General features: G+C 47.0%; 1 protein-coding gene across 9 annotated transcripts in view; it reads left to right on the top strand.

Annotated features, from left to right (window-relative positions):
* Positions 1-7434: 7434 nt before the first annotated feature.
* MTSS1 (MTSS I-BAR domain containing 1) overlaps positions 7435-24166 on the top strand; it is a 160320-nt gene continuing 143588 nt past the window's right edge. For 8 of the 9 annotated variants that reach the window (XM_058564920.1, XM_058564915.1, XM_058564918.1 and 5 more), the window contains exon 1: positions 7521-8090. In XM_058564920.1, the coding sequence (XP_058420903.1) occupies positions 8019-8090 (72 nt within the window). In that variant the 5' untranslated portion in view covers positions 7521-8018. Of the gene's footprint in view, positions 8091-24166 lie in introns of all 9 variants that reach the window. The other variant, XM_058564921.1, reaches the window with a different exon arrangement.

Raw genomic sequence — 24166 nt, 5'->3', positions numbered from 1 at the left:
CCGCCTTGGCCCCTGGAACTGCTCCATCCCTCTGGTTTCCCTAAACCTTGCCCATGTCCCTGTAAATAGTCTTTTTCTTAAACTTCCTCCATTTTCAGTTGCAGTAGGGCATCTGTTTCCTGCCAGTACCCCACTGACAAAAACTCCAGATAAGCAGCTGAAAGAGAAATTTGCCAAGTGTGGTCAGCCCGGTGACACTGCTAGATCTCTTCCAAAGAGCTGTTGTACCAACACTCCCTCAGTTTCTGCAGGTGTCTGTTCATCCTGATAATAAGTCCTGATAATAAGTGATTTTACTGCTCCCACAGCAACAAAGACGTGCCAGTAAACACAATTTTAATTTTTGTGTGTGTGTGAGGAAGATCAGCCCTGAGCTAACATCCAATGCCAATCCTCCTCTTTTTTGCTAAGGAAGATTGGCCTTGGGCTAACATCCATGCCCATCTTCCTCTACTTTATGTGGGACACCACCACAGCATGGCTTGACAAGTCGGTGCGCTCCCGGGATCCAAACCTAGGAACCTGGGGCGGCCGAAGCAGAGCACGTGCACTTAACTGCAGCGGCCACCGGGTCGGCCCCATACAATTTTAATTTTTTTATTATTGTGAGGCTTCTTTTTTTGTGCCACTTGGAAGGAAATGATTGTACAGTGCAAATTACAATTTTCAGTATGAGAATTCAGTATGAAAAATATATTCATTGGGTTTATCTTGTCCAGAAGGTGCTGTGCTACCTAAATCTGAGGATTTATATATTTCATCAACTCTGGAAAATTCTCAGCCATTATCTCTTGGAATATCTGCCCCTGCCCCCATTCTCTAACAATATGCTTTATTCTCATTACGTCCTTCTTGTCTCCTAACCTCTTTTTTTCTATTTTATTCTTCTTTATTTCTGTGTGCTTTCTTTTGATCTTTCTGATCAAAAATTCTCCTTTCAGCTCTGTATCTATTCAGCTCCCTAAGCTGTCCATATATAGTTCAAATATATATGGTAATTTTGTTGACTATATTTTTCATTGCTAGGAGGTCTATTTAATTCTTTTTTCGGTGCTTATCCTCTTTTCATAGTGTCTTATGTTTTTGTTTCCTTCTTTTATATTTTAATCATTTTAAATATACTTATCTCTATCAGACTGTTGGATTACCTTCAGCTCTTATGGGTTAAATCCTGTCGTTAGTTTTGTTTGCTGACCCTTGAGCGTGATGGGTAGACTGTTTCCTTGTATAATTTATAATTTTGAATTGTGAACTCATTTCAGGGGCCTTTATCTGTGGGAATCCTATGAGGACTTGATTGAGGGTGGCTCCCCTCAGAGCCATTTTTCATCTGCTTCTGCCAAGTTACCCAGGATTATTTTAGATCAGTAACAAGTTTTCACATTAATTGCCATCTTGGGCAATTTGGATCCATTCAAGGGAAGTCAATTCAGACTCCAAACACAGCTGTGGTGCAGGCCTCTGGTTACAGATTCTCAGTGTGTGCTTTTAGCCCCAATCCAGAGCCCAGCCCAAGACTATCACACTTCTGTGTCAGCTATCTGTCCTGGAGGGCACACTTCTTCCTGGTCCACCAGTCCTTGAAGCTGTGTATTGATGGGGTCCGGACTCTGCAAGGGCTCTCAGTTACACTTCCTTCCTTACATGGGCCTAGGGCCTCTTTTTCTGGTCCCACTTTGGGGGTGAACACCCAGACCCTGGATTACTGAAACTAAGGACTCCTCCCAGGGCAACGGAGGCATCGGCTTTCGTGCATTCTCTTATGGTTATCAGCTTCCTCTGTTTCTGGTCCCTGAGGATTTCCCTTCTTTCTTGCTAGCTCTGCCATGAATTTAGAAGGATTCTGATTATACCTTACCTAGCATGTCTACGTGACTGTAGCAGTAGGGGGTTTCAGGTTATAGAATCTGCCTCTCTACGAAAACTGAAAGTCCCCTTTTCATTGTGTTTACATCACAAAATGTTGGGTGTGTGATGTGTAATATTTTCCATTTTTAGATAAACTCAGACGCCTCTGATTTATTAGAGGTAACTAGATGGTTTTCAATTGCTTCACATAGTATGTTAAAGGCAAGGTGTTCTAAAATAATATGCTTTTCATGATTTTATTGCTACTCTAAGCAGAACTCATACCTTACTTATAAAATATTCCTTTTTCTCATTGTGCTTGCACGGAACAGAAGGAGCTAAGCTCCAGAAGAGGAAGAGATCAGATCCCGGACAACCTTGCTCTGTAATTTGCAATGGGGATATCTGCACCCAAATTAGTAGTCAGCAGGCAGCCTGGGAGAATATAAACAAAGAGAAGGAAATCGGATGCTCCTGGGAGAACAGTATGGCTTGGCACAGAGTAGGTGCTCAAGAAACATCCCAGGAACTGAATCCAACCATCCCTACCCTGCTACAGAGCAGACACACCGTCCTGGTGATCTAGAACCATCAGATAAGGTCTCTCTTCCTTGAGTAGTCCCAGAGAAACATAAATTCTTACGTCTTCTTTCCTCCTTTCGTATCTTCCCCGTGAACCAAGCCCCATTCTCAATTCCCAAGATCAGAAGCTGCAAACCAGCCTGCAGAGGAGTTTCTAAAAATTGGGAAATTTTAAAATATTTCAATTTTGAGAAACTTCACATCAAGATCCCAAGTTTCAGCCTCTCGGGAAGAATTAGAACATGTGGCATTTAAGGGCCCACATTCCCACTCGGCCTTGGACTGGGGAGCAGCTGGCCCTTGCAGGAGAACTTACTCTCAAGTCTCTACAGTCCCCCCACCTCCTATGAACGTACACCTGGCCTGCCTCACACAGGTACGCCGCCTGGCCCACATAGGCATGAGCTTGTGACTCTGCTGTTCCAGCATTGTTTCAGCCTGGCTACCAGTCAGTTCACCAGGGGGTACCTTCTTTCATCAGTTTCCTGCCCCCACATTCTGGGGTGACACATTCTGCACACTCAGGTTATATTTGGGTGTTTGCCAAGCCACCGTCCATAAATACACACAGACATCTCTTAGGGTGAGTCATTGTGACAGATGTTTGTTGATTCTTGCTAGTTTCATTTTCAAAAGGGGCTTCTGTTTCTAAATTTGGGACACTTATATATACTGACAACTGCCCAATTTTTCTAATTCTGCTTGGGGCTGGCCTGGTGGTGTAGTGGTTAAGTTCTCATGCTCTGCTTTGGAGGCCCAGGGTTCTCGGGTTCAGATCCTGGGTGCAGACCTATGAGCCATTCATCAAGCCATGCTGTGGCGGCATCCCACATACAAAATAGAGGAAGATTGGCAACAGATGTTAGCTCAAGGCCAATCTTCCTCATGAGAAAAAAAAAAGAATTCTGCTTATAGGTCATGAGGGCAAGCTTAAATAAATTTTATTTCATAGATGAGCCATAGTAATGATCAATACATATCAATAGCTAACCTTTATTTAATATTTACTGTGTGCCAAGTACTACACTAAGTACTAGACTAAGTAATCCCATTCAGGTCTCACAGAGCTTTAGGACTTAGCACTTATCCATTTTACAGATGAAGAAACTGAGGCACAGAAAGCTAGGAAGCAAAGGATCCAGAATTCAAACCCAGGCAGGCTTACTCTGAGCTTACCCTCTTAACCACTTCACACAGAGGCCTCTAATGCAAAGACCCCTCACAGGGGTCACGAACTTGGCTGCACATTAAAATTACCTGCGGAGCTTTGAAAGCATCCTGAGCATGAAGCAAATACCACAATGGGTTAACATTTGGGGAAATCCAATGAAGGGTAAATGAGAAATCTCTGCACTATTCTTGCAATGTTTCTGTACATCTGATATTACATCAAAATAAAAAAATTAAAAGAAAAAAAGAACGTATTAGAATAGCATTAGTTGACCAGAAGGGATTTCTACAGGAATTACTGATAGCAAGAAGTGTTAATAGCAAGAGCCACAAAAGCATATGTAAAGTGATCCTATTTTTGTAGAACAAATAATGACAAAATACACACACACACACACACACACACACACACTTGTATATCCTTATATGAGGATGGAATAAAATATGTATGATACATTAAAAAAATTTCGGAGCCCAGTCTGGAGAGATTCTACTTTAATTGTTTAGGGGTGGGACCTGGGCACCCACATCTTCTTTTAAAGTGTCTTAGATCAGGGTTTTAAATTCACAGCACACTGGAATCATTTGGGAAGCTTTAAAAAGTCTTGATGCCCAGGCCACAGCCCAAACCAATTTAAATCAGCCTCCCTGGGAGTGGAGCCCAGGCATGGGTGTTTTAAAATTCCCCCAGGGGATTGCAATTGCTGCCAAGTTTGAGGACCAGGCAGGGCCCTCAGTGCAGCCAGGGCTGAGCATCACTTCTGGGAGGGAAGGGAGCTCATGTGTGCTGCGCCACTATGTGACAGGCATTTGATATCCATTTCAATCCTGGCAACAGCCCATGAGTCAGGAACCCCCGAGGAAACAGAGGTTGGGTCCAGAGATCAAATGGCCTGCCAGAGGTCTCAGAGCTGGGAGATGGTGGTGGGCATCCTGACCCACCATCCACCAGGTGAAACAGGGTGGTGGCAGCTGCTTCAGGAAGGCTTCCTTGCCTCCCAATCGCTCCTTCCCAAGATTGCAGGAGTTGAAATTCCTCTAGTAGCGATTCATTCCTTTGAGTTCCTCCTCCTAAGAGCTATTAAAAACAAAAAAAATCAAATACTCCTGGGAGGAACTGCATGTTAATGTGATCTTGATGTCTGCCCAGTGAGTGCTGGGTGTTTTGAAGGGAGGAGAAAGCCAGAGGGATGCTCAAACATGGGGAAAGATTGTAACATAGTGGGTGTTAATCTGAGCTTGTCATTTTCCTGCTCAAAATGCCTCCAATCACCAGACTCACCCCAGGCCTTATTAAAAATGCCAAGTGTCATCCCACCTCTGGGCCTTTCCGGCCTCATGGAGCACTTTCCCAGGCTCCCTCTCAAGGTGGTTGTGGCTTCTGCACTTTCTCATGGAAGAGAAGGGCCTGCTTCTCAGTCCCGAGTCCAGTTTAGGCCCAGAGGATAAGGAGACAAGATAGGTGCGCTTTGCAAACACTGCCATGGTTGGGGGTTCAGGGCATTTAAATTCAGGCACGTGGCAGGAAAGCTGAATGCAGTGTCCTTTGGGCTAAGGCATGGGGCTCTTACCCCAGGAGGGCTGGAGGCTGGGTAGAAGGGAGACCTCAGGCATGGGACTCAGAAAACCAGAGTTGGGGTCCTGCCTGCAACTTTCCAACATAAAATGAGGGCTATTATGACAACCTCCTTCCCAAGGCCGTAATGAGGATCAGATATAATACATGTAAAATGCCTAGATGGTACACAGTAGGCCCTCAGCAGTGTCCGTGGGATAGCATGCCAACATGGTAGGCTTGCAACATGCACTCTGGGACCAGGGCTAGAAAGAGCCTTGACCTGGTCTCAACAACTTCTTTTTTAAATTTTATTTCATTGTTGTAAGAACATTTAACATGTGATCTACTCTATTAAATTTCAAAGCATACAATACAGTATTGTTAATTATAAGCACAATGTACAGCAGATCTCTAGAACTTACTTATCTTGCATAATTGAGACTTCATGACCATCGATTAGCAATTCCCCATTTCCCCCTTCCCCCAGCCCCTCACAATCTCCATTCTACTCTGATTCTGTGAGTTTGACTATTTTAGATACTTCATGTAAGTGGAATCATGTAGTATTTGTCCTGTGACTGGCTTGTTTCACTTAGCACAATGTCCTCAAGTTTCATCCATGTTGTCACATATTGCAGGATTTCCTTCTTTTGTAAGGCTGAGTAATATCCCATTCTATTTATACACCACATTTTCTTTATCCATTCATCTCTCATGGACTTTTGGGTTGTTCCCACATCTTGGCTGTTGTGAATAGTGCTGCCATCAATCTATTTCTGTTGATAGGATTTATTGAGTGCTTATTTACTATATGCCAGGAACTGCCTTAAGGGCTTTACATATATAAGTGCAGGTGAAAAGCAGAATAACCCTATGAGGTAGATGCTATCTTTGTCCCCATTTATGGTAGGTTGTAAACTGGAGTTTGAACCCAGGCAGTCTGGTTCTATAAACAGTGGTCTTGATCACTATAATACTGATAGTATTAAAATCCTAATAATGATAATGATTCAGAGCAAACTGTACTTCAAGCACTGTTATTGGCAAGGTGAGGATAAGACCTGTGCATCCAAATGACCTTGGGGACAGGATCCAGCAGGTTGCCCAAGGGATCAGTTAATTCCAGAAGTAACCCTCCTCCTTATAATTTTGGGGGAAGAGGGGTGGAGAAGGGAGGTTGGGGTTGAGTTGGGCAGAATGGCCCAGGGGAAAATTATCTTCTGCAGCTGTGGTATGCAGCTCCATGTGTCTCTGATTCATGCACTTTTCAAAGCCAGACTTTTTCTTATTGCTGAGCGAATCCAATACAAGTGCACATGTACTCCCCCCCCCCTCCCGCCAGTATTTTCCTTTTGCCGTGTTTTGTGCTTCAAATGGTCAGCTCAAGGGTCAAGGGAACAGCTCAGAGTTAGGTGCTTACGTTTTTTTTGGAAGGTGCTTATGTTTTAAGGTCATTTAAAAGCTGCTCATTTGATTCCCCTCCTCTTGCCTATTTGATGTTAATATAAACGAAGGCTCCTGGCTGTGCAATTAGGCGGTGGAGCTAGGGAAATGAACCACCAGCCCCAAATCAACCTGGGCACATTTGTGCTGTTTCCAGAAGGTTAAACCTCCCAACAGGGCTGTCTGCAGTTATACCAACACCCGACGCCCTCAGTGCGCCTGAAAAACAACCGTTCAAGTCACGGACAGTCAGCAATCTCCCCATAGTGATGAACAGTATACAGAAGATCTAATGCCATTTATTTTGCAATGGCAAATCAATCCACTTTCCCAGCTTCCTGCAACTTTATTGAACTCGGCCTCCCGCTGCAGGATACGCCCCCGGACTCTCCTTAATTACATATTTGGCTGTTTGCAATCGTGACTTGGCGTTGCAGTCCTGGTATCACAGAACGGGCCTCTTAGGAGGCTGCAGCAGCAGCAGCAGTTTTCCCGCCCTACTGAGCGCTCACTATAGCCGGGCACTGCGCTAAGCGTGCCACCGTGCAAGCCTCCGGAGAGCGGCGGGTGCACCCTCCGTTCCAGGCGCTCGCAGCCATTGTGCGGTGGGCGCTCGCCTAGCCGCGTGCTGACACGCCCTCTCCGTGCTGCGACGGGCGGCCAGGAGGGGAGGGGGTGCTCGGTGCGTGCTCGGAGGAGGCTCCCGCGGAGGTGAACGCTCCTGCACCGCCCGCCAGCCTGCTGCTCTCCACGGCCGGCGTCCCACGCGCTTCCCGGGCACGCGCTCCCAGCCCCGCCCGCGTGCGGCGGACGCCCGGCCGCGAGCGCGCGCCCCCGCTGCGGACGCACGGTCGCGAGCGCGCGTGCGCCCCTTGGAACGTCCCCGGGAGCCGAGCCAGAGCGAGCGCCGGGGCCGGGCGCGCAGGAGTGAAAAGGAGGCGGCGGCCGCGGCTGCGAGCAACAGATCCCGGCGCTGCGAGCAGACCCGCTTTGCTGGTGGGCGATTTTTTTTTTAATTTCAAAAAAATTTATTAAATTAGAAAATCTTGCATTTTTAAATGGCGCTGGCCCCGGGTCAGCGGGCGGTTTTCTCTGCCTCAAGATGGGCTTTGCTGTTCCTGTCGTGGGCACCAGTGGTGGCCTGATTGTCAGTCTTCTCCGGGCATTTTTAAGGCCAGGAGCCCAGCGCTGCATGTAGGCGAATCACCCTGCAGAGCAGTTAGGCTTTTAAAATAATTATTATTATTTTGGGCAGAGAATAGTCGATCTCGGGCACTTCGTCCTCTCTGCAGAAGACGCTGCGAGTTGGAGGTGGGTCGCTCGGAGCGTGAAATTCCTCCCGAGGTGAGCGATCCCCGGCCCCGCGCACAGTCCAGCGGCCCCGAGTGTGTGTCCTCTGCCTGCCGGCCCCGGGAAAATGGAGGCTGTGATTGAGAAGGAATGCAGCGCGCTCGGAGGCCTCTTCCAGACCATCATCAGCGACATGAAGGTAGGACGCCCGGGGCGCGGCTGCGGCGGCGGCCGCCGTGCACTGACCTCTCCGCGGAGCTTCGCCTCCGCCCCGGGCCAGCCGCCCGGCCCTTGCCTGCGCCGTGGCCGCCGGCCACCTGCGGGAGCGCTCCGGCCCGGGTGTCACCTGCTCACCCGGGGCGTCGCTCCGGGCTTTGCTGGGTCACCGGGCGGGCGGCTTCTCTGGGGGCGTCTTGTGCCCCCTGCCCTCACCCCGCTTATTGTCCTGGGGGGCGGCACCATCTCGTTTCCCTGGGGACTCAGGGCGCCGGCTCCAAGTTTTCCATTGTCTGTCGCCGGACCCGCGGAGGCTGGCTGCCTGGACGGACACCTGATTCCCCGGGGTCCGGGGTGGGGACGCCTGGCGCGGTGGTGAGGAGGGAGTGGGGGCTCTGCCTGGCCGCGGGAAGGAACCCCCCGACCATGAGAGACTGGGAGGGAGGCCGCCTCCTTCCTCTTCGGCTTTCAGGCCCACCTGAGGGGGCATCTGAGCAAATTAGCTATTAATGTTGCAAAGCTGGTGAAGGTGTGCGTGCCTTCCCTCAGCCCTCCCCGGGGGCGCGGAGCAGAAGTTCCCAGAGCAGCCTTGCAGGGGCTCTTCCTTCCCCTGGCTGAGGCTCCCAGCCTGAAGGCAAGATCGGGGCCCCTAAACAACTGTATCCCTCATCCACCCAACACACACCCAACACACACCGACTCCAGGTTTTCTCTTCGAAGGATTCTGTGTGTGTGCGCGCGCGCGCGCGCCTGTGCCTGTGTTGGGGGCGGGGAACAACACCCTGCCTTTTTCCTGCAAAGGGTGGGACTGAGGATAACCTGATCCTTGGATGTGGATTTTCTGGTGCATAGAGATAGACCAGGGCCCTGTGTTACTCATCCTAAGGAAATATAACCAGCCGCGCGAGCTGGCTGGAGGTGGGAATTGGGGGCGGTGGGGGGTTTTTTTTCGTGTGTATTTAGGGAGCTTCTCTTTGGCTCCAGCCCAGCCCCAGTTTGCCTCAACAGATCCGGGGAGGTGGTGTTTAATTAAAAGCTGGGCTTCCAAAACGAGTGGGCAGGTTTGGAAAGCTGTGCAGTGAGTGGGTGTGGACAGCCCCTCTTCAGCCGCTGCCTGGGCGCCTGGAGGAGCTTTTGTCTGATGAAGTGTGAGGTTTGGAGAGGGTTCCGCCTCCGAGATGGACTTGGGGAAGGAATGCCCAGCTGTCACGGCCTGCTTCCCCCTTTTAGAACCAACTGCCACCTCTCCCAGGGTGAACTTTTCCAAGGTGCCTCTGACTGGGTCTTGTCCATTTTGAAATCCTTCTGCAGAGCCTGTGCCTTTTGTCAGAAATCGACTTTGCATAGCATTATCTTCAGCGAGACCCTGCTTGCCCAGGAATGCCTCTGATCCAGCCACTTGGAATTAGATGGATTATTCCTTGTTCAAAGACGGCCCCTTTCATCCCTTTGCCCTCAGTCCGCATTGAATTGTTGAAGTGCTCTTTTGAGACAAAGATTGGTGTCCCCTCCTTGGACTGTGGAGTATTTCTTGTTAACCTAAATTCTACAAGCCTTATAGTCAAAACAAGATTTGGATGGAGGCACACGTGTATTCTGATCACCAGGGGAAGAATTTGAGATGCGTTGGTAAAGCTGGTTGTGTTTTGTGGAGGAGAGAAATGGATGTTTCCCGTCCCTTAGTAGTGACAAGGACCCAGTGACCTAACAGATCTGCCCACTGCAGTCCCAGAGTGTTCACCTCTTGAGTGTTTTCTCTCTCTTTGTTTTTTAATCCAGAATCCAGGCTCAGTTCTTCCCGTTTACCGGTTTGAACCCAAAGCCCTTCAGAAGGTAACCCACCACAGGCTGGGCCCTCCTGCTTTCCACCTGCCATGCCATGGCTGCCCTACAGTACTGTCTGGCCGGGGATTTGTGGGTGCTAAGGTGGCATGCTCTTCCCTCCACAAGATTCCAGTTAAGAATAAAGACTTATTTAATGCTCTTTCAGTGCTAGATCTATAGTTTGTGGTTCCTGAGTTCTTTCCCTTTGAATTTAGTAGGGTTTGTTCAACATCCTGTGGGAAGGCATTTATTTTAAAGGTTGTTTGTTTGGTTTTGGCAGTCAGAGATTTTAAAAGCAAAGTGGAGTGGAAGATTAAAATATGCCTTGGGGTCTGCAGAATTTCAGACTTTTGGGGAGTAGATAAGAAGGAAAAAGAGGGGGTGTCTAATTTCTGAGATTGTTTATGCGTAGGACAGTTGCTGAATGTTTCCGTGGAGTTTTCTTCTGAAAAGACTTTTTCGTAGATTAGATGGGAGTGGTATTTTAAAAGGGAATTTTAAAATTTGGGCATATAGGATAAGCAGTGTATGGTATGAATGTGCATGAAGTTGTCAGCAATAAAAGTCAGTTTTTAATATCTGGAATCAGCTGACTTCCAATGACCTGCTTATCCTCTTTTTCTCTTCTTTGAACTCCCATGATGGGTTTATAATGCCTCTGGATCCCTTTCTGTTTGCTTTGAAGGACAAGTGTAAATGTTGGAAACCCATTTGGAATGCTACCTTGAGAAAATTTGTAGGTTATTTTCTCAGAAGTGGTATTGGACTGGAGTGAGGAAAGAGTAAGGAAAAAGGTTTTTTTCGTAGCATTTGATTCTCTAAAATGCACAGTGGCACAGGAAGGGAGTCAATTTCCTCTTTGGAGGAAAAAAAAAGAAAACAACAAAAAATGGAGTAATTTCAAGGCCTAGCACCATCCATCTTCCAAAACCAAAGAACGTCAAGACAGAGAAAAGCTAGAGAGGATTCATTCTGCATTCTTCTAATGATCCTTCATCTGGCTGAGTCCTGGGCTGTCAGGGCATCCGTTTTATCCTTTTCAGGGGGAAGGGTGCAGAAGAAACCCTCGCTTTTCTTCCACTGGGATCCAACAGCAGCTGTTAAATAACTTATTGATTCCTTGACGAAAGGAAACCTTGTGTCTTTTCCCTTTCTTCCACCCTACTGTGGTGGCGGTCACTAATGAATGGTGGTGTGCAAAATCGCTTACTGGCTGCCTTTCCGCCCATCCACATAAATCAAGTCGTCTGGTGTGAGCAGGTCCCAAAGGAAGGGGTAGATGAGAGATTCATGTGGCTGGAGGCAAGGGCCCACTGCCTGTTTGTCTGGGCGAACAGTAGCTTGAAAGTGACTGTGTGGAAGGCCAGTTGACTGACCTCTGATGTTTAGACAATGTTGACTGCATTAAGGAGGTCCTGGAGTCTTTTTGGAATTTCTACCCCAGTCCCAGGAAAGACAGGCTAACTGTTGCAAACAGCAGATTTGTGCCATTACTTTTTTTTAAAATGAAGATATAATTGACATATAACATCATATTGGTTTCAGGTGTACTACATAATACTTCAATATTTGTATGAAAAAAAATTTTTTTTTTAAGTGGTTGAACCACCATAAAATTTGGTGATGTTTGAGGAGCTTTTAAGAGCAGGAGTCTGTGGCCAAACTTGAGGGCAGCTCACCCTGTGGATGTCTTTCTTTTAATAAGTAACTTAGTTAAAAAAAAAAAAAATTGGATGCTAAACTCAAATATTTTCCTCAGCGTTGTTGCTCACGAATCAGCATGTCAGGAGCTGAGTTGAACCCAATGCAGGGAGAACTTTGTACTAGGTGGGGGAGTGTATTTGGGGTTATATAATGTGACCTGGGATAAAAAAACACCCAACCACACCTTGAATTCCCCACCCCATTGCTCACTTTAGACAAGGTGTCCAGTTACCAGCACCTGTGCCGAGCAGAATAGGGGCCTTGTTCAGTGCCTCTTTGCCACCCCCCATCTCTGTTTGCTGCCAGTACTCTCTAGAGCTCCTAAGTTCTGCCTAAATTAGAACTGCTAAAGGGAATTCTTGAATACCATGGAAATCTTTTGTGGTTCGAAGGCACGTCGTGATATTTTCCCTTACTTATCATAAGATCAAGAATGTGGGTAGTGGGCCCATTGCTGGATAATGATTTCAGGGTTTTTCCCTCTACTGCTTTGACTTTGGGGTTCCTGTCAGATGAGAGGTTCACTTCCTCTGTGTTTATCGAGGGGCTGCCATGTGGAAGGCCTTTTGCTGGGCCACAAGGAGCCACAGATCCACAGGGCCTTTCCTTGGAGAGCTACTTGTCCTGTGGGCCGTGAGCAGATAATGTTAAATACAACATGGTGGCCACGAAGGAAGGGCGGCATTTGGTCCCTGCAGGACTTCCCTTTGACTCTTCCAAAAAATTGTTTGCTCTAGGAAGATATTGAAAACCCAGCCAAGGCCTCTGCCAGTGGCCAGGTGCTCTGAGGGAGGCCGGCTGCTCTGTAAATGATGACACACAAAGGCAGGACAAGCAAAGGCCTTGTAAAGTCCAGAGGGGCCCCATGTTGGCTTTTCTCTTAGCAAATGGCTGTGTTTGCCTAGGGTTTTACAGCTTCCTCAGTTTGGGCCTGTGGGAGAAGAAGGTGAAGTGAAGATGTCATAAAATTGGCAGCAGGGAATTGCCCGTAATGGGTGCTTGTTCAGAGATTTAGGGCCTATTCTATGTAGATCAGTCTTTTTGGTTTTTTAGGTGCAAATCAGGTTTGGAAAGGTCTTGGCTTGAGTGTTTCTGTGGGAAAATCCCTTATACATCATATTTAACCAAATTGTTTAGAACTTGTGGCTTGATGCTGTGAACTTTTGTGTTCTGAAATTCCATGGTTAGTAATGCCCCAAATGGAGAGGGAAGGTCATTCCCAGGTCACGGTTTGCATGGAAGGTAAGCTGAGTTTGAATTTTGCCTGGTTCAGCTATCACTCAGTTCTTACAAGAGTAACATGTCCTCATTCTATAGTATTTATTGAGCATTAGCTACGTTGCAAGCACCAAGCTCTTGGATTTCAGCAAGTAAAGATACAGAATTTGCAGTTTAATTTGAATTTCAGATAAACAGTGAACAATTTTTTAGTGTAAGTATATCCGTTTATATGCTCTGTCTTCTCAGCTGCTGACCTTTGACCTTTGAACTCTTGTTTTGCATCTTAGGGGCAGGGAAAAGGAAAAAGCTAAATTATGTCAATTTGGCTAGTTCATTTGAGGTTGTGAAAATGCTTGGAGGGTGAAAAGGTTGAAACTATTGATCCATTAGACGCTTTATCTATGATTTTCATCTAGGCTTTTTCCATCTTCCCTGGGATGGGTGAGAGCTGGCAAGATTCCTTCTGTAGCGAGACCATGTTCAAATTGGGTATGGAAAAATGAGATCATTTCCAGTCCGCCATTACTTCTCGGAACTGCCTTCAGGACACTTTCCCTTTAAACCCACACCTCTGCAAGAACAAATACCTCTCCTGAACCAAACAAAAGCCACAGAACAGTTTTAGCTGCCTAGGACATCAGACAAGAAGTATTTGGGGCTCCTTAAAGGGAACTGGCTGCTGCCTTAAGCAGTTTAACTCGGATTTGCAGATTGCACTGCTGATATGGCCTTATTGAGTAGCAAACCAGAGAGATAAATGGAGTAAATTAATTGGCTGAGCATCATGGAAGCCCAGTGTATTTGATTGCCGAGGTTCTCCCTTGAATTAGCTGGAGGCTGCCGAAGGTTTCTTCTGAGTGTGTGCCATACACACACACAGAAAAACCCAAAAAGCAAAACCAAAACCCACCCAGTATAGATTCCAGAGCAACCCACCCATTATCAATGTTTCCCACCTCTTAGCCCAGGGAAGGCCTTGGCGTGGAGCTGTGTCATCTCTGCTGCTTCCCAATTTAGGATGCTCTGGCCTGCCAGCTGGTACACAGTAGGTGCTCAGTATTCATTGCATGTGATGAACAGAGGGCAGGAAGGGACTTGATGAGAACCTACTATGTGCCAGGCATTGTGCTCAGTGGTTGGTGTGCATGGTTTCATGTCATCCTCACATCAACCCCACTTTACAGATGAGAAAACTGAGGCTGGGAGAGAGTCAGTAACTTGTCTAAGACCATGGTGAGGTGCACTGGTGTTCAGACCTTGGCCTATTTGATCCTAAAGCTGGAGGTTTTTAGAGCATGCCTAAGGTAGAGAGGGGGTGTGGATTTATTTCTAGAAGATGGTATTTCACTTGCCTGAGTCCTATAGAGGCTCCAGGAAGGAATCAGGGTCCTATCTCTGTGCCTGTAGCCCAGAGCCCGCCTGGAAGCGTGAGCTGAGAAGCTGTGAGGACTGTAATGGGTGGGTGGCTCCCATCTGGCTGTCACTTTTGTGGAAATCGTTTAATTGATGATATATCGACATATTGTGGTTTTCTTCCTTCTCCCACTTGCCAATCTTCTCTAACAGACAACCTGGCGTTCTCCTTTCCTCTTCTTCCCCCGGGTGTGCAGAGGCGAAAGAAGCCTTTGGGCCAGACTCTGGCTGGTCACCCTTGGCTCCTGCCCTTGTCCCCATACAAAGCACCTGCGGTCTTCTCCATGACTGCCCAGAGGGCCGCGTCTATACATCTGGGGATCCCGTCGGTCCCTAAGGTTGGTGACTATACAAGCCTGGCAGCCCCCCTAATTATGTGAATTTAATAATTTCTCCCAAAGTCCCAACGACTGCTCAAAGAGAACTCCTTACCTTGAACTCTTTTTGTGTCGAGCCCTGGACTCTCTTGCAAAAGAGCTTTCTGTGTTTAATTATGTCCCCCGTAGCCCTCTGGTTTGGGTTGAGTCTGGGTTTGCAGAAGTTGATGGGATCGCCAAAAAAAACTCCTTCCTGTGCTGATTCTTGGCATGTACGGCCTTGGTCATAGTTTCTAAGTGGTTTTGCTTTTCCTGTCTAGTTTAAGTGGGTGAAAAAAAATCAATTGAGTGCCTTTTGAGCTGTGTGTCTTTTTATTTGCTTTCTTTCCCTCGAAGAATTTGGACAGCAGTAAAAGGATTGGCTTGCTCAGCGTCAGTGGCCTCCTGAGTCCTGGAGGTAGATGGCAGGTTTGGCAAGGGACTGCCTTCCCTGCCACCTCCCTCTGTGACAGGGGTCTCCAGTGACCCGGAGGAGAAGGTTCTGGGCAGGTAGAATGGGCATCGTTACAGACCAGCCCACTGGAGTCCCTGGACCCATAAGACACTGATGCCTGGGCCCACTTCCCCAGAAGTTCTGATTCAGTGCTTCTATTGTACATCCTGGGCATTAGGGTTTTTGAAAGCCCCCCAGGTAATTGTAGCCAGGCTTGAGAACCACTGAGCTATACACAATTTCAGCACCCTCAAAGTGTTTCTCAACCTTGCTAAGTCCGAGTTAAAGCATCTTTAGATGATTGCACAGCAATGTGAATATAGTTAACACTACTGAACCGTACGCCTAAAAATGGTCAAGATGGTAAATTTGATGTTATGTGTATTTTACCACAACTAAAAATAAATTTATAGTGCAATGACATTAAAGTAAATAAATTGAAATATAAAAATAACAACAGAAAAAGCATCTTTAGAATGAATACTTGGCTGTTTTTAATTGATCTATAATAGTCCTGTCCAATATGGTTTTCCACAGTAATGGAAATTGTCAAATACATTAGCCAGTAGCATGTGTGACTGTTGAGCACTTGAAGTGTGGTTAGTGTGACCAAAGAACTGATTTTTAAATTTTATTCACTTTTAGTTTGTTTAAATTTAAATAGCCGTGTGTGGCTAGTGGCTACCAGATTGGACAGTGCAGACGTATAACATACTGTCTAAGTAAAAACAGTGTGCTTGCTTTGCAGCACTGCTTGCCACCTACCTTCTACTTCCTTCTGGCTGCATCTTTGTCCCTAAACTCCTCCTGTCGAAATTCTGGAGCTACTGTTGACATTGCAGTCAGAGAGAGCTCGTTTTAAATCCTGTGGGCAAGTTACTTCATCTCTCCGAGCCTCATTTTCCTCTTCTGTAAAATGGGTCTGATAAAGTACCCACCCTAGAGGGTTATCGTGAGGATTCTGAAATGAGATAATACTTGTGAAAGGCTTCACAGAGTTCCTGGTGGACGTGCACTCAAATACTCGCTGCCGTTATTATTCTGTCTTGTAGATTTGGGAATGAAGTATTCCAAAGCCTTCAAATCAGTGTCATAATTCTCACTGCCACTTCTTAGTGCAGACATGACCCCACCCTTTGCCCAGCTGTCTTGAGAACTGCAGTGAAGTTGCCGGAAATGGAGAAGGGGAGTTCTTTTCTTGCTAGGTAAATGACTCCTGAGTGCATTATAACCTCATCTGGCTCGACTGGGCCTATTTGCATTTCTCTATTTGCAAACTCACTCTCTGTATGAAGGGAGGGGAGGGCTGGGTGCCTGGCTGAGATCCTTAGGGCTTTTAATTTAATGCTTTTCTTAAGAAAAAAAAAAAAATGTCTTTTAGAGTTGTTTACTCCAGGGTAAGGGGAGAGGAGTTGCTTTGTAAGGGCCATGTTTTTCTGTCTACGTTGAGTCTCCCTTGTTTTTCTGGAGTGACGGCTGTGAGGCTGTGAAAGTGGCCTTATTTGCCTCTAGCTTGCCCTGTAGCAGCAGCATACTGAGCTGCTGTCCCTTCCCAAGACTTGGCCATATCTGTGTTCTTTCCACCTCTCTACCTGCTGAATGTGGCCCACCTGCCTTGGCCTGACATTCAGGGACCCCTGTAGTTTGGCCCTCGCTGAGTGGCCTGCTCTGTGCCCAGTGCTCCCCACCCTGGAGTCCCCTGCCTCTTTGAACACACCCTGTGCTCCTCCTTCCTGCTGTTTGTCCCACCTGGGGGACCCTCTCTGCCATTGTTGCTTATTGAAATCTTTCTTGTTCTTGTTCTTATTGAAAACTTTCTTGCTCCACCAGAAAGTTCCTTCATTTCTGGTCCCTCCTCTTTCAAAGCCAGATACCCTTAGGCATTTTTCACGTTGTGTGTTGATTCCACCTAGTATTTATTACATTCTACCTTTTAAGCCCACTACCCATGGCTTTGAAGCCTGTCTCTGCCACTTCTTAGCTCTGTTACTGTGGGCAAGTTACTCAACCTCTCTGAGCCTTGATTTTTCTTAACTGTAAAATGAGGGGAGTAAAACTCCCTCGTAAAGTTGTTGAGGATTGAACAAGAAAGTATATGTAAAGGGCTTAGCATGAAATAAGTGCTAAGTAAAATGCTCTTGTGTATCTGTCTGAGCCACCCTGGTAATTTCTAGCAGAGTATCATGCTGATAGCGGCACTCGGATGTTTCAGAAAATACGAGAGACCCATATCTTCACTTTGATAATGCAGTAGAGACAAGAGTGAAATGCTTTTCAGCTTTCAGCATGTACATAATTTGAGAGAACACAGTACACATATTTAACATATATGATGGTGTGCTCTGTACCAGGCACTGCTGGATGCTGGAGATACACCTGGGAACAAGACAGACAGTCCTTGCCCTAAAGTTGTTTAGTCTAGAAGAGGAACGGACAAGTAATTAGAAATCACTGTGATCAGCTGGGTTTTGTCGGGGTCCCGGGGAGGGGGCCTCTGATTCTCATTTGGAATGGGAGGACAGAGTCAGGGGAGGCTTTTGGTACAGGTGACACCCAAGCTGAGGAAGAGTTTTATTATTTAACAAGCATTTATATGGCACAACCAAGCACTATTCTAGTGCTTTACAAATAAAGACTCTTCATCTCCCCAACAACCCAGTGAGATAGTTAGTGCTATAATTCCCATTTTATAGGTGGGGAAACTGAGGTACAAAGGTTAAGGCATTTGCCCACATCATAGAGCTAGTGAGAGGTACAGCTGGGATTTGCACCCAGGCCCTCTGGCTCCAATCTGTGCTCTTATCCACCGTGCTGGGCTCTCTCTCACAGCATGGCGTTTTAAGATTTCCTTTTCAGATTCTATAAGGGGTGTATTTCGCTGATCTCTTTGATGATTGTTCTGTCAATACCTTTAGGACTCAGAGATAAACCAGATAAAGCATAAAAATCTAGGCTCTTCCCTGAGTTGCTTCAGGGAGCTCAAGGGCCCTCGCTCTATTTAAAGAGCAGTTTGACCCAGCCAACACACATGCAGTCATTGGGCAGTTGACGCACCCGGCTGGTGCCTCTAACTTGTCACCAGAGGGAAGTATGTGGGGAGTGGGTGGGGTGGGAGGTGACCTAAGGGTCTGACATGGTTGTCCAAGGTGACAACTGCAAGACATGTTTGTTTTGCTGGAGACGCCTCCTCTGTCAGGGTCGCCCCAGTAACAGCTCTGCACCCTACATAACTGAGTGCAAAACAGGAAGGGGGGATATTTGCAGTAGGAGGCGGGAAATGCTTCGAGATTAGTTCCCAGGGAGACCTCAATTTCACTTCTGAGGCCTGGCCTGCTTGCGCCTGCCTCACTCCTGCAGCTGAGCGTGCAGCCATTAAGGAAGTCTTTGAGTTTGGTCTAATGGTCCCTCTTTGTTTTGAAGTGATTGTTTACTGAACCTTCAAAGCCAGCTCTCCAGCAGGATGTGATCTCGGGCCTGAATAATTGGATGAGGCACCCCAATAGGAAGCAAGGAGCGGGGAGCAGAGCCAGGAGTAGCTTGCTGATGGCCAAGCCTTTGGCCTCTGAGTGCTTGGAGGCTCTGCAAGCCATTGCTGGAAGATCTGAGGTCATCTTGGAACCAGAAGTAGCAAGGGTCCTCTGGAACCTGGCCTCTTTGATGTTATACTGGCCTTAATTAGGGACACCCTAATTAAGTCACTGGGGAGGAAACTTTTTCCTAAAAGAAGAAAGATTAGCAAATGTTTTGAGAGCATTTCATGAGAGATTACTTCTCAAAGATTATGCAAATGATATAAAGTTAATGGAAGAAAAACTAGAAACCTCAGTTATGTAAAAAAAAAAGTCACCCATAACCACTTGATTACAAAGTGGGTTATGTATACACATTTTAGACAAAGGTTCATGTGGCCTATGCTGTGCCATAAATTTCTTTTATCCCTTAGCTGTTCACTTATGCTGCCTTTCTGTGCGTATAATTGTAAGCTGTGTCAGTTTTTTTTTTTGTGAGGAAGATTAGCCCTGAGCTAACGTCCGTTGCCAATCCTGCTCTTTTTGCTGAGGAAGACTGGCCCTGGGCTAACATCCATGCCCATCTTCCTCTTCTTTATATGGGACGCTGCCACAGCATGGCCTGACAAGCCGTGGGTCGGTCCGCGCCTGGGATCCGAACCGGCAAACCCCTGGGCCGCTGAAGCGGGGCGTGTGAACTTAACCGCTGCGCCACCGGGTTGGCCCCTGAGCCGTGTCAGTTTTAATGGCTGTGTGGTGTCCATTGTTTCGTATGTCTGTAAGTTAATTCATTTAGTCGACACAGATCTGAGGACCTATTGTGTGCCAGGTTCTGTGTGAAGTGCAGGGGATACTTCATACTTACATTCTAGTGGAGTGGGGCCAGACAAACTGAATAAGTCGATTCTCTTGTATATTAGCAGGATTATGTGCAATGGGGAAAAAAAAGCAGGGGCAGTGTTGCTGTTTTTAAATAGGATGATTAGAGAAGGCCCCACAGAGAAGGTGACATTTGAGCAACAGCTTATGAAATATGTGGGTATCAGAGGAAGAATGTTCCAGGCAAGCGAAGAGCATGTGCAGAGGCCCTGAGGTGGGAGCCAGTTCCATATGGTTCCGGCCAGTTCGTCTTTAGGCCGTGTCCAGTTTTTCATCAATCATAAACAACAATGCAATGAATATAACCTTGTAGCTAGATATTGATTTACATTGATGGTTTCCCCTGAAGGATTTATCCTGGATCAAAAGGTATGTACTTTTCAAGGCTTTTGAAACCCATTGCAAAATGCCTTCCAGAAAGCGTGTATCAGTTCACATTCCCATGTGTGAGTGCTCATCACCAGCGGTTACTTCTGGAGCTGGACTTGAACATTAGGATTGAGAAATTGCTGAGGCCACAGCTTCTAAGACCTCAGAGGGACGTGGCATCTTATCTAGTGCAGTGATTCTCGAATCTCGCTGTATGTGATTTTAGCAAGCATGAGTGTCCCCGGGCAAGTGTGTTAAAATGCAGATTCCTGGCCCCCCTCCCCGGAGATTTTGTGTAGATCTGGGGTGGGGCTCAGGCATCTGGAGTTTTAGCAAATGTTAGTGGTAGGTCGAGCTGGGGTTATACCGGGAGTAGGTGGAGGTGGGAGTGAGCCACCAAGAGCTTCCTCTGCAGCTCATGCAGTGAGTGGGAAGGATCTCCATGCTTCCCCACCCTCCATACATAATCCACCACAAATGCACCCACCTGGAATGTGTTCCAGGTGAGCAAAATGACCCCCGTACCTGAATGTAGCATGATCTTCTCTACTTCCTTTCCTTTGCTAATTCTGTTTCCTTTGCAGGGAATGTTTCCTCCCTTCCTTCTTCCTTTCCTTCCTCTTTGCCAGGAAAGTTCCCTTTTATCCTTTAAGACCTAGGTGAGGCATTACCCGCCTCTGGAATCTTGCACCAACCCCTGCTTCCAGTACTTACTATTTGGAGTATGGCGCCCTCCGAAGCCTTTGGGGTTGGTGGTTACGCATTTACTCCTCTACACTTTTACTCCTTATCTCTGTATGGCCGACACCCCACTCGGTGCCTGTGCATAGTAGGTGCTCATTAAATGTCACAGGGTGGCTGGCATTGTTTAATGAGTCATTAAAACAGCAGTTGCATTTATTGAGTTCTAAGTGCTGGTCACCCTTCTAAGCACTTGCGTTATTTCACTTCCTCTTTTTACTATCCTTGGAGGTGGGGACTACCATGGGCATCGTTTATGGATGAAGACTAGGTGGTACCTGGTGACTAAGTAACTTAGGTCACCCCGTGGGTAGATCTGAAATTGGGCAGTGGGACTCTAGAGCCATGCTCTTAACCGCTAGACCACACTGGTCCTTTCAAACTCTAGAATAGGGTTGCCCATCAGGGCCCTCTGTGCAGCCAAGGAGAACGACATTCAGTGGAAAGATGCTAAAAAAAAAAAGGGCAGTGACTATAGATGCAACAAACAGTTTTTGGTGACACTCACCTGGATGTCATTCCTAGCAGCCCAGGGTGGGATCTGGGGGTTGTGGAGGAGGCACTGTTCAGTGTAAGGGGAAAGCTGTTTAGTGGAAGGTGGGGGAGCACATGAAGTGTGCACAGTGCGGTAAAGGCCATTGTTCCCCGGGGTGGATTTGACAAGCTGATCACGCTGCCTCTTCCTTGGGAGAGTGTACAGTTTAAAAGGGAGGATAGGATGAACACAGAGGTGCTCCTGTAGGAGAGCAAAGCCCCCAGCACACACGTGATCCACTCTAGGGGCGTGGGTGCTTGTGTATCTGTTCAGGGTGTTGGAGAGATGGCCCCCAAGAGGAGCAAATCCCTAAAATGCGGAAGCACTTTTGGAGCTGGGTGGAGGCAAGTCAGAGAGGGCAGTTCCAGGGAGGAGGAGTGGGTGAGTCCAGGCGTGCAAACATGGAATAATGGTAATAATACTTAACGTTTTTTATAGGGTGTGTAGGTCACCGAGTGTTTTTCTTTGCTTCCTTATCTCATGTGGACGTTTATGTACAGGAATAAGCAAATGGAGCAGAAGCTTTGGACTCTGTATAGTGGGACAAAGGTTAGAGCGGGCAGATACATGTTTATTATCCTGGGGAGGTTTAAATGTACACAAAGGTTTCTTATCAGCGCTTGGGTAAGGGCAGCCAGCCGCTGAATGAGGTGGGTAGACCTTGAGGTCTCAAGTTTCTGGTTGTGGAGAAGTGCTAAATTTTAGGTGAACCCAGGAACAATTTCGTTTTAAAAAGAACTGGGCAAATTGAGGAGAGTTGGTGAAATAAGCTGAGTATGAGGGCAAACCCTTCCCTGACCCTAGGTAAATTACTTAAGCTTTCCGTGTCTTATTTTCCAGTGGAAAAAGGGAAGTGTTAAATGCCTGTTCTGCTAACTGCCCTCCCAGGGTTGTTATGACAGCCCTTTATACTCTCTCAAGTACTGTGTAAATGTGAGGTGGTGTTCTTAGTGATGATGGTGAAATAAATGTGGACACCTAGTTGGCTCCAGGTGACCATCTGAAATAATAAAGGAAATATCATAGCAGAGAAAAGTGGTGGAGGGCAAGATAAATTTGGGGAATGCGAAAGGAGAGGAGAGGGATTCCATTTTCAAAGAAATGTAGAGCATGGTACACACCAATTTTGCAAAAGTTCAAAAACAGAACCAGAAACCTAGTTGCAGCTGTAGAACACCCCAAGGACGCCCAAGAGTGATTCCATCACCTTATGGCTGGTGCTGTCTCATAGACCTTTCTTCAATGATGGAGATGTTCTGTATCTACCCTGTCCGGTACTGTAGCCACTAGCCACATGTGCGTGTTGAGCACTTGAGTGAGGAACTGAATTTTTAATTTTATGTCATTGTAATTAATTTAAATTTATATAAGTCCGTGTGGCTAGTGGCTCTTCTATTGGAAGGTTCAGGATAGACAAAGGAATGCTTCTTGGTAGAAAACTTAAAAAAACAATACTACTTTGAAGATACAGTTGACATATGTGTTTGTTTCTTTTTTTAAAGTGGGGACCTACCCATATGTCAGAAAACAGACATGCTGGGCATGGAACCTTGTAACACAGGAGGAAGAAAAAGCTTGATGTCCTTGATTTAATTAGGGTGTTATAGTTACAAATGGAGCAGTGTGAGGGGAGGATGGATGGAGGGGGCACCTTTTGTGGTTAAATCTTCCTTTTTATAGGCATATTTATTGCTGGTGAGCTTAGGCAAGTGGATGAGGGTGGGTGTGCAAGGAAGCAACCATTGATTATCCCCAAGGCTGTCATCCACTTGATGGACAGGGATAATTAGTAGATTAGGCAAGCCCCAATCAGAGAATAAAAGCCCAGGAATGGTTTTCATGATGGATGGGCTTACACAGTGCCTTTCATCTGAGAATCTTGGGAGCCCTTCGTCTTGCAGGGTGGGGTGGGAAGGGTGGTTTTGGAGACAGAGCTGTGACAGGCATTCAGGGGCCCTGTCCTTCATCCTGCACACCCACTTCTGGAAGCTGCAGATTTCTGCCTTGCGCTTGAAGAAGCGAGGAATCCAGAGGCGCTCCCGTGTCCGTCAGAAGGTGCCAGGCTCCTCTTGAAGCTTTGCTTTTCGTTTCCCTGAAGGTCTGAGCTCAGCAAGGTGTGGACCTAGAAGAAGCAGCGGAGGGATGCTGTGGGCTCATGCTTGCCCTGATGAGGTTCCTGCAGACCTGGGGAGGGACCTGGTGGCAGGCGTGGCGGCAGCAGCAGCAGCCTATAGAGATGCTCCAGACAGGCTCTCCGATCTCCTGGTAGAAGCAGATCGGTTCCGGTGTCCACAGACGACCTGAAGATGAGATAAAATCACCCATAATCATTCCGCTAGTGACAGCACCTGTGAACATTGCCAGCACCTGTGAACATTTCTATAGAGCCTTGTCTACACGAAGGCTTTTGTTTTATGTTTCATGTTTTCTTTCTCACGTGGTTGAGGATCCTGACTATTTCTAGGGTGACATTACAGCTCTCCCAGGGCATTTGAAGTTGTAATCGGGGGTTGTGTGTTTGGGGAGCCCTTGCTCCCCCGCTCTGCTTTGTCTGGGCTCCTGCAGGACCCAGTCTGCATGCTGAGCTGCTTTCTGCTACCCTGGGGCTGGGCTGGAGGCTGTGTCTGCTTGCACTTCCCAGAATCAGGGTACTGCTTGGGCCTCAAAGTCAGGCAGATCCTGGATCAAATTTGAGCCTAGACCGCTAGGTACAATATCTCTGGTCCTCAGTTTCCTCAGCTGTGAAATATAGCAGCACCTGCCTCATTGGGTTGTTGTGAGCATGTAATAAGAGTATGTGTAAAGCTGTGCTCCTCAGGGTGTGGTCTGTGGACCAGCAGCATCACTCAGATTAAACATCTAGGCCCCACCTCAGACCAAGGGAATCAGAACCTGCACTTTTGCAAGATCCCCAGGTGATGGATATGTAAGATAGTTTGAGAAATGCTGATCTGTGTACCAGGCACCTAGCAACTGACTAGAAAATTGTGATGCTTAACAGTGATGATGGTGACAGTGATGCTTGTCAAGGTGAAAAGAGGGAGGTTACCTGTC

Source organism: Diceros bicornis, chromosome 21 (assembly GCF_020826845.1).
Source record: "Diceros bicornis minor isolate mBicDic1 chromosome 21, mDicBic1.mat.cur, whole genome shotgun sequence".
Taxonomy (NCBI): Eukaryota; Metazoa; Chordata; class Mammalia; order Perissodactyla; family Rhinocerotidae; genus Diceros; species Diceros bicornis.
This window is presented reverse-complemented; position numbering and strand designations above follow the sequence as displayed.